At 48.6% G+C, this 10,210-nt stretch overlaps 2 protein-coding genes across 2 annotated transcripts in view; one reads left to right on the top strand and one right to left on the bottom strand.

Annotated features, from left to right (window-relative positions):
* ZDHHC4 (zinc finger, DHHC-type containing 4) overlaps positions 1 to 1,471 on the top strand; it is a 5,866-nt gene extending 4,395 nt beyond the window's left edge. Inside the window, exons 6-7 of the mRNA XM_010002573.1 lie at positions 45 to 145; positions 1,187 to 1,471. Coding sequence (XP_010000875.1) covers positions 45 to 145; positions 1,187 to 1,471 — 386 coding nt within the window. The remainder of the gene's footprint in view (positions 1 to 44; positions 146 to 1,186) is intronic.
* A 958-nt stretch (positions 1,472 to 2,429) lies between these two features.
* Positions 2,430 to 10,210, bottom strand: part of E4F1 (E4F transcription factor 1) — a 9,666-nt gene continuing 1,885 nt past the window's right edge. Inside the window, exons 2-14 of the mRNA XM_010002604.1 lie at positions 9,844 to 9,989; positions 9,599 to 9,695; positions 9,053 to 9,258; positions 8,727 to 8,847; positions 8,329 to 8,481; positions 7,881 to 8,047; positions 7,134 to 7,346; positions 6,707 to 6,812; positions 6,142 to 6,359; positions 5,540 to 5,738; positions 4,470 to 4,630; positions 3,639 to 3,701; positions 2,430 to 2,980 (exon numbers count right to left, since the gene is read on the bottom strand). Coding sequence (XP_010000906.1) covers positions 2,636 to 2,980; positions 3,639 to 3,701; positions 4,470 to 4,630; positions 5,540 to 5,738; positions 6,142 to 6,359; positions 6,707 to 6,812; positions 7,134 to 7,346; positions 7,881 to 8,047; positions 8,329 to 8,481; positions 8,727 to 8,847; positions 9,053 to 9,258; positions 9,599 to 9,695; positions 9,844 to 9,989 — 2,195 coding nt within the window. The 3' untranslated portion in view covers positions 2,430 to 2,635. The remainder of the gene's footprint in view (positions 2,981 to 3,638; positions 3,702 to 4,469; positions 4,631 to 5,539; positions 5,739 to 6,141; positions 6,360 to 6,706; positions 6,813 to 7,133; positions 7,347 to 7,880; positions 8,048 to 8,328; positions 8,482 to 8,726; positions 8,848 to 9,052; positions 9,259 to 9,598; positions 9,696 to 9,843; positions 9,990 to 10,210) is intronic.

Below are 10,210 nucleotides of genomic sequence, written 5' to 3' on the forward strand. Positions count from 1 at the left end.
CCCCCCAAGCCCCGCCCCCGCCGCCATCGCAGCCGTCACGGCAGCCCTGCTCATCCAGCTGGGGCTGCTCTTCAGGGCCATGCACAGCACGTACATCGATGAGCAAGGGCACGAGCAGCCTGTTGAGGTTCTCTTCCTCCTTCAGGTAGGTGTGTGCTGCCTGGGCTGCTGGTGGCAGAGCCCTTTGTGTCGTGTCAGTGCAGCTGCTCTGGCAGGCAGGGTGTGGGCAGGCTGCAGGGGTTTTACCAGCTTCACACAGCTCATGAAGTTTAGGAAACTGCCCTTGCAGAATGCTTAAAAAAAATACAGGAGTTCTCTCACAGCACTTCATTCCACTCTCCCATTCTTTGTATTTCTGTCCCCAGGCTGCTTTCACTCAGCAGATCTGATCTTTATGGATGTGAATGACTTCACATTCTACTGACCATCTACTCTAGTAACTTTCAGGAAGCAGTCTACAATCCTTGAGGTATCCTCACAGAGATGTTAAAGCAGGACCCTACTACCCTGGAATTCAGATACCTCAGTATTTTCTCTCACATGAGCAAAGGGGGTGACATTGATTCTCTCCAGCATTTGAGCCGTTTGCATTTCAATCCCCTCATCCCTTTCTGCAGTGTGGCAGGGAGATAAGTAGTAAATGCTTTATCTTTCCCTCATCCTAGACAACAGATGTTTCAGCCTTGGACTCTTAATAGAGGGCTCTCAGTTAGGGAATGTTTGCCCATGTTTGAGCAGTGCTGGAATTTAACTCCAAAAAGAGCTGCTCAAACTGTACCATGTCAGCAAAGCCTGAAGTTGCACCAGATTGTAGTCTCTTCATTTGACAGTTTGTTTGGAGATCATCTGCATTAATGATTTTTTTTTATTAAAAAAACAAACAACAAAAAAACAAACAAGCATAAATCCAGTTTGAAATACAAACATTCAGAGAGAGATGGGTGTGTAAAATACTCCACAGATTAGCAAGGCTTGTGAGGAAATACATGTCTGGAGATCTCTGTGCTTAACTCTGAGATTCACTCAGGAATGGACCATCACTGAGCTGGATGGAGGATGGGGCTGTGGTCTTGTTTCTGGGGCCACTCACTCAGTTCTGCTCAGCTGGTGTGCTGCAGTGCCACCTGCCTCCCTGGCGTTTCATTCTCCAACTTTTTAACTAAGGTATTATTTTCTTTGTTTGCAGCACCTTTTCTTGGCTTTCCCTAGGATTGTCTTCATGCTTGGTTTTGTTATTCTTCTCACCCTGGTGCTGGGTTCATACTGCTGCTTCTATCTCTACTTGGCCTTAACCAACCAAACTTCCAATGAATGGTGTAAGTCCAGAAGATATGGGTGGTCCCACCATCTAACACTGCAGCCTCATGACAGACAAGTTGTCTACAAAAACATTTATTCTAAAGGAGTCTGGAAGAATTTACAGGAACTGTTTAAGCCTCCTACAGTGTTGGAAAGGAAGAAGAAGACATGAAGATACTATTTTTATGTGCATTTTTAGACTTTTTGGACTTTATTTCAGCAGAATGCTTTGAAGCCTCAGACACCTCTTGTATTAAGATTACTGTTTTCCAGTTAAATAATTGAAAACTATGTTTTCATAAAGCCACTCTTCAAAAAAAAAAAAAAAAAGTCATCAGTAACACTCCTTGTGGGGGTTGTGAGAGGGGCCTGTCAGGCTTTTTGGACATGGTATCAAGACTGAAGGAAGGTGGATGAGGGATCAGTTCAAGGCTCTCCAAAGCAGAGAGGTACCAGCTGCTCTTAGAGACTTGGGCTTGGTTTGGGAGAACAGGGTGTTTGACTGGCCCAAGGGTTTCTACAGCTTGGTGTTCTGTGGCCCTGTGCCCTTGTGAAGAATTCTCAGGAGTGGTAACAGAACAGAAATTGGAAAAATATAGTAAGAGCTTTAAATAACTTTATTTTTTTAAATGTATTTATTTACATGCTGAATCTGTACAATATGTAATAAAAATTCATATATGTTTTTTAAAAAAATCCTATACAATATGGCTTTACATCCCGACAGAGCCACTCCCAGAGCAGCCTGCCTGGCATCGCCAGCTGCAGCGACCTGTCCTGCCAGACCAGGACATAAGGCTACTTGTCCAGGATAGAAAATAAAATACAAATACTGCAGTACCATGCCTTGGGAGGGCTAAAGCAGTGAGGTTAAAGGCATGAAAGTTTCTGAGTGGTGGTGTATGCACACCACAACTCCTTAGGTTTGGTTTTCTTGATTTGTTTTAAGTGCATACGGTTAAGTCATCTCCTAGGAGACCCTACAGATCTGTTCACCATCTGAATCCCTTTCCACAGCAGAAGGCTGCTGTCCTGTGCTCGGAAGTGCTTCACCAAGGAACCTCCTTTCTTTGAGGCAGCTGCCCAAGCCACCGAGAGCCTCAGATGCAGCGGGTCAGTCACTGCCACAGAGGTTTTTAACTACTGTTATTTCCATGTTAAGCAGCAAACACCTCAGGGCTGTGCCACCCTGTTAAACCAGGTACCTCTCAAAGTGTTCTTGCCCTCGCTCTCTGAACAATGATAATGGCAAACTCAGGACTGATCAAATTCCCCAAAGTGGAGAAAAAAAGAGTAGGTTTTAGATGAGCAGCAGTTGCTGGCTGCACGCTGAGCACTACACAATCACTGTCTGCACTTCCACCTCCCCCTCCTGGGTGGCAATCACAAAGTCTCCATGCTCCATGATTTCAATGTCCTCAGATGCCACCATGGTCACTGTGGCTTCCTCTGTCTGGATGCTGCCCTCGGTGGCCAGCACAGCTCCCTCTCCGATGGCAGAAGCCAATGTCATGGCCACCTGCTCCGTCAGGCTCTCGGGGGTGGCGATGGTGATGGTGTCTGCAGTGTCTGAGGTCACTTCAGAGTTCTCTGCCACGGTGACGTTCTGTACAATGATCTGGTGACCAGAGTTTGCCTGATTGACTATTTGTTGCACAACCTTCATGATGTGGCTGTCGACCTACAGGAAGAGAAGAGGCCAGGTTATTTCTCAGTGTGTTGTGCTGTTAGAAGTACAGGCAGTTGTCACTGCCACAAACGAGGCCTGATGACCAGCAGGGCAGTATGACAGGCAGCACTGCATTCCACCTTCCTCCAGCTGAAGTTCTCATCAGCCTAAGAACAGACAACTCCTGCAACATGTCACACATTGTCTTGCTGAAGATGCTTCACCAGCAGGGAACTGCCTACAGAAAGTCTACTGTTAATGGAAAAGCCCTACCAGTGCATGCCCAGACATTTACACGGACTGACTGCAAGTCAGGAGCCCAGCCAGCCTCTGAGTCTGCAGCACCCATCGTTGCCAGCACTCAAGAATGCCTCAGAAGACCATCTCCCCAAGGCTGATGTGTCAACCATACGATTCTACTCAGCTGCTGTGCTCCTGTGGGTGAAGCCCTGCAGGTCACTGGCCACCATTGCAGAGAGGATCTGGGGTTAACTGAGCTCAAACCCAGTATGACCAGTATGATTTTTTTATACAGACAGGTCTGCAAAACTACAGAGGTATGGAAAATTAATTATTGGAAGTTGGGTTTATTTAGTGTGACTTTCAGAGACTAAAAGTGATTTGTTTAACCTACAAGTCACCAAAATCATTGTTCATGTGGCAGCTTTACCTCATGTCTTGTTCCCTCGATTATTTCAGTAGCTTCGCTGGTCTCCATGTCTTCAGTGGCAGTCTTGAAAGACAAAATATGAAATTCCCTCTTTAGATTATTACAAAAAATATTTTATTGCCAAGATATAAGAGACTAAGATCTTTCTGTTCCTCCCCCAATGCAGCAGCTACTCTAAAGACAACTCTTTCTTGTAATTCCCCCCAAATCCCATTATTGAGAGCTAATTAGAAGTAACGCAGAGTGTTCACAAATAACTGACAGAGAACAAACCCTCTCAGCAGGACTTGGCCAACTGGCAGATTTTGTCCTATTGGAGAAAAACTGTAGCAGAACTAAAGGGACTCAGTAAACCAAGGGAGTTGCTGTGCAAGGAGCAGCCCTGGCTCTTGGTGACAAAGGGGGAGAAAGTGAAGTGTGTCATTCCTTGCCCATGGCAGCCATGGCTTGTTAAAACCACAGGGATTATTTTGCACAAAATAAGCTAAATAGAAATGGGAGAAAATAGCAGGTGAAAGTTGAGGGAAAGCTGAAGTCAGCTTGTACAGACACAAAACGTGGTATGGTCAGAAGATCTGAGTCCTAGCATTCTCATTCTCCTGCCTAGGTTACATGCAGGACTTCAGACAGGTGGTGAAGGAGGCTTCTGGTGCTCTCCTTCTCAACAAGATCAATCCTACTTATCCCTAAGGTCCTGCAGGCAAGGGTGGCACTGCCAGATCCTACTTTTATCTTCTCCCAAAAACCTAGATGAGGAACATGCACAGCTGCAGCTTTCATTGGTAAAAGCACTGTGCCAGGCTCTGAATGAGGCTGCCTGTTGCTTCTCACCTCGATGATGTAGTCCTGAGTGTCTGCCACCACTGAGGAAAACTCCACCAGAACTGTGTGAGGATCTTCAGAGATGACTGTTGCAGCTAAGTTGTCAGCTGACTGACTCTCCTCAGATACCATTGCTTCTTCCACCTCCTTCAAAGCAAGGAGGCAGCCACCTGGATGGTGTTCCAAAAATGCCAGAAAAATGTTATTTTTCGTAACCATCTCAAATACAGGAGAATGCCTGGAAAATACTGTGCAGCACAAATGAGACCCCTCTGACAGGATGCCAAGTGACCAGCAGCCAGACAACAGCCCCTCATCCCATCAAGACAGGCCAAATACTGGATTAAATGAGAACAGAACTGAGCCTCCAGCAGAGCAGCTGTCCAATGTTAAAATACACAACTAAAGGCAGACAGGAATGCAGAAGCCATATGTGCAGAATGTACAGTAAGACTTTTGGTATACTTTGTCATAGATCTTTTCTGCTTAGGCATTACATGTCAGTATCTACCCAAGGAAAGCATTTTTTTCCTCCACTAAACTTGAATTGTCCTTTACAATCTCAACACATTATCATCACTACCTAAAGAAGTCTGAAAATCCATGCTTAGGAGCTAAGGGATGAGCAGGTGCAGGGCAACTAATCCAATCAAACAAGATTATATGTGAGAACTCTCTCTACTTAAGACATTTTCCCTGCAGAATGTCCACATCCTTGTTTTTACAGGACTTCATGTGCCCAGGTCTGGAGCAGAGCACCCGCAACGCTCCTGCAGTTAGATTCTTAATGCAAATTGTATTTTGTTTCTCTTTGTTTAGATGATCTAGATTTTATATTAGAACAGGTTTATGGCTGCTTGTTCAGCATTCGTTTTGGTCAGAAAGGTCACAACAGAAATATCCATTAATGTAGATTAAAAAAATGTATCATGCATCTCCTCCTGATGCAGATGAACAGCCTTGGCTGAAGGTCGTGAGATCCGCTTGGAGGAGTCATGATCGTTCAGCAGCTTATCCAAACCCAATCCAGGCCACCCCAGACCCACACCCCGCCAGGCAGGGCAGCTCTGCCAGCTCACCTTTGGTTTTTAAGTGCCTGTTGAGAGTGCCGTGCTCGGCAAAGCCCCGCCCGCACTTGTAGCACTTGAAGGGCTTCTCCCCCGTGTGGTGGCGAATGTGGCGCACCAGGGAGCCCTTCTCCCGGAAGCCCCGGCTGCAGAACTGGCACACGAAGGGCTTGTCCTCCAGGTGCGTTCGGAAATGAACCTGCTGGGCGTTCTGGGCAAGGAGACAGGCAGGAGAAAGGGAAGGACAAACTCAGGCAGGCAGTATTTTAGCTTCCAGGGTAAAAGTTAACATCTCTGAGGACTTCTTCTCACGTAAGACGTAAGAAATACTTGGCATTATTATTATTTTTTATATTATTGTTGTTGTTATTATTATTACTATTATTACTAATTATTATTTTTTTCACACATGGAGGAAGTTTCCCCACAAACATGAAAGTTTTCTTACACCTGTCCCTCTTTTCCCCACTGGAACAAAAGCTCCTTCTGCAGCTTCTGCACCTCCAAGAGGCAGATGAGCTGGCATTTGTTGTTTCCAGGAGCAAATCCCAACTTCTCCCAAGGCCTGGCTCTGGAAAGGAGCCTGCAGGGAGGCCTGCTGGGAGGGAGCCCACCTTTGTCTTGTACCGCTTGCCACACTTGGGGCAGGAGTAGGGCCGCTCGTCCGAGTGCACTCGCTGGTGCCCCTTCACGTGGGCAATGGTCTTGTAGAGCTTCCCACACTCCCCGCAGCGGAAGCGCCGCTCGTTCACGTGCACCTCTTGATGCTTTTTCAGCAGGTAGCCCTTGGTGAACTCTTTGCCACACTCCTCACACTTGAAAGGCTTGTAATCTAAAGAGAGAGAGAGAGACGCGTGGCTGATACAGGACAACCAGCAGGAACAAGTATCTGGTCCATGCTGTTAACAAAATTCTTACCAAAAATTTAACCCAGAAAAGGAAGGAAATTCTGTTTTCCACTGCATGTATGAGCTTTGTCTCATTTATAAGTGAATTCTGCTCAGATGTTGCTTTTACAGCCTTTGGTGCCTTTCAAGCAGTTCCAACTTGGAACTGGAAAACTCTCCTGGCTAACAGCCATGTAAAGGTGAGGAACCGGAAGCACAGCAGCTGTACCACGTCTGAGATCAATCAAGACACGGCACGTTCTAGGTGACAGCATAAGCAGCAGAGCTTTACCTATGTGCCCTTTGATGTGTGTTTCGAGGGAAGCAGCTTCACTGAAGGCTTCATCACAGTGAGGGCAAACGTAACTTTTGTACCCATTTGTTCGTTCTGCACCCGTCTGTTGGAAAGAAAGAGGTACAACCTCAGTGTTTGCACTAGTGTGTACAGTGAGTGCTGCTAACCAAATTACTCATCAAATACTCCAGCTTTAACATGAAAGACATTTATATTTTTAACAGGAGAGAGAGCACACGTGTGCACTGACACTAGACTTAAAGCACATGTGAAAAGCATAACTATAAAAACTGACACAAAGACCCAGGCAGAGGGAGAGAAGTGCTGAGGGAAATGTGGGGCAGCGAGGCCAACACTGCTGTCCACAACCACATGCAGGCAAGGAGAGTTAAAAACTGAATCTCTTTATGGAATACAAACATACAGACTCTGCTTGTTCTACTTCAACACACTGTTCCCCACTTGGCTCCTCTTCTGCTTCCACCACTTGGTTCTCTAGCTCTTCTGTGGCAGCTACAGCAGGTTGGTCAGGCTTCTGGATCTCCTCCACAGCCACCCTCTCAATGACAATCCCCGAGTTCCTCATGGCCTGGCGCAGCAGGTTCTCACTGCTCACCTCCCCCTCGCAGGGCAGCTCCTCGGGCTGCGACTGAAGGAACAAACAGACTGGTCACTGGAACAGCACAGACATGCTTGGCCCTTTTTTTAAAGCACATCACTACAGTGGTCATTTCCTTGGGTGTCTGATGCTGTGATGTAGGTTGGAAGATCCACAAGGGGAAGGTCTTGGAGTGGGCAGGAAGGTGAGGTGGTTCTGTGCTCTGCAAACATGCAGCCCCAGGGATGAGGCCTTTGCTCCTATCACAGTCTCACCACAGGGAATGGTCAACAAAAACACCCCCTCACTGTGTCTATCATCCAGCATGTGGTGGGGAACCCTGCACCTCCCTGGCTGCTCTACACGTGCTGCTGAGCCCCCAGGCAGCTGGAAAAGGGCAGAGCACAGTTTGCCTTCTGTGTTCTCAGGTGGAGCAGAAGCTAATTACCCCTTTACTTCCACCACACAGGCTAATTCTCAGCACCCAAGGATGTTCTGTTCATGAGGTGAAATACTTCACAGTGCTTCCCTGCAGAAAACACGCCAAGGGTGTTCAAGAGAAGCAACACTCACGTCTTGGTCCAGGGATTTTGCATCCACCATGGGAAGTTCCTGCATTTGGACGTGGACTTCCCGGAGAACGTTGCCCTTTGCGTCTGTCACCAGGTGGATGACGGGCGAGGTCTCGATGGCTTCGCTGGCCATGGATGGAACAGGGTCTGTGTTGGAGCTGCAGGAGCCTGCAAGAAAAGCAGCACCATCAATCACCCAGCAGGCTGCCACCCCTGCAGACAGTGTGTCTCAGACTGAGGTTCAAGCCATCTTTGTACTGGATTCTCATTCTTTGCAGTCAACAAAGTAGTTAGTAGTTGAGCTCTATAAATTAATCTTCCTGTATAAAAGATTTAAGCTGAATATCACAGAAATATTTTTTTCATGACTGAGGAAGAATTTATCATTCATGTGCTAGGAGTGTGCTCAGTTTTATCAGACACAAGCAGGGACTGACAGTGTCACTGACCTGTTGGCAAATCATCCTTGTTGACCACTATTTCTTTGTTCATATTGAAGCAAATTTTTTCAGTGCAAGGTGTCAGAGATTTCAGGTGCCGAGTCAAAGCTCCCGACTCCCGGAAGCTTTTCCCACATTTCTTGCATCTGTAAGGTCTTTCATCTGGAAATCATGAGAATCAAAAACAAGAGTATTAAAGTAACCACAGCCAGGCAGTTAGTGACAGGCTGCTAGAAGAACACTTTCAGAGAGCAGAGGGGGCTTATCCCAGGGCCTCGTGCTGTCTCCCAGCACCCCAAACATCAGGGAGCTCCACAGATTCAGCAGCACTGAACTGCACTGGAAGGTCAGCTGGATCACCCCCCCTGCCCCCCAGCACACTCCAGCAAGGAGGAGCTCTGTCCTACCAGTGTGGCGCCGGTGGTGTCGGATCAGGGACCCTTTTGTCCTGAAGGAGGTCCCGCAGAGTTTACATTCATAGTCCTTCCTGCTGCTGTGGGTGATCATGTGAGCTTTGAGGATGCTGGCCTAGGGAAGGAATGTCATTTTAAAAGCAGTTCCAAAACGGTTGTGGCTTTTACATGTCAGCTGTAAAGAACAACAAGGCTCCTGAAAGCAGAACTTCCCTCTGGAGGCGCCACGTGCAGCAGAGCAGCACCTTGTGGTGCTGAGGGCCCTTCAGCAGCCAGCTGGAATAACCCACTCACCCAAGCACAGCAGCAGAGATACTCACTGTTTTAAAAGTCTTCTGGCACAGCTCACAGACATATCGTCCCTCTTTGTTAACCAGCAGCTTCACCTTGATCAGCTCTGTGGAAATGTCCTGCTCCTGCTCCTCAGGGTTGCCTTGCTCTTCAGTGACTTCCCCATCAACGTGACCATTGGGGTTCTCAAACACGTGTTCTCCTGCAACGATGACTTCTTTGATGTGCCCGCTGCCTGGGAGAGGACAGGATGACAGTTATGTTCTTTACAGAGGGCAGCTTTACACCTCTGGGTCCATTGACTGGTCCAGCACTTTGAGCAGCAGAAGGAAAACCAGGCCTTTCACACCTGGAGCTCTGTGCAAAGCGTAGTGATTCAGGTGGATGCTCTGGAGTGACAGCTTAAACCTCATGTGTATTCATGAGGAGAGAATTGCAGAGCCATTCTGGGGCTGCCTCTCTCACCCCTCTGAGGGGACACTTGGTCCCTGGGCCCGGTGCTCAGTGACCCTGTGGTGTGACAGGCCCAGCTCACCCCAAGCAGGGCCGGGGAGCAGGAGGTGCCTGGAGCTCACCTACGATGGCGGATGCGCCGCTGATCTCCTCTGCTATTGAAGATGCTTCAACCACGATGTGAGCAACAGTTATTGCCTCCTCCACAGCAGGCACGACCTGCCGGGACAGATGACATTTTAGCAGAAAGGTCTGATTACCTTGAAAAGCACTGTGCTGTCTCCTCTCCCCGCCAACCCAACAGACCGTAGCATCCTAATTATTTTCAGGCAGGGCTGGAGCAGAAGCCTGCTGTCACCTTTTGCACTTCTTGGCCGAGCAGCCCCGCGGGCGCGGCAGCGAGAGGAGCTTCTGGCGCTCGCTGGCACATCTTCTGCAGCTTGTGCTGCACGAACTCCTCCAGGGAGGTGAACTCCGACTGGCAGCGGCCGCACCGGTGCACGTCATCTTCGTCTGCGGTGGAAGAGGCGGCAGGTTAGGAACAAGGCACCGTCACTTCAGCCCTGAGTGTCCCGGTGAGCCCCGGGGCCGGGAGCCAAGGGCCGGTATCCTGGAGCGGAGCGGGGCGATCGCGCCCGGCCGGGCCCGGGGCTCAGACCCCGCAGCCCGGAGAAGGGTCGGGGCACCGAGACAGCCGGGACCCTTCCCCCCGGGGGACCGGGCCCCCCGCAAGG

Source organism: Chaetura pelagica, unplaced genomic scaffold (genome assembly GCF_000747805.2).
Source record: "Chaetura pelagica isolate M959 unplaced genomic scaffold, ChaPel_1.0 scaffold438, whole genome shotgun sequence".
Classification (NCBI taxonomy): domain Eukaryota; kingdom Metazoa; phylum Chordata; class Aves; order Apodiformes; family Apodidae; genus Chaetura; species Chaetura pelagica.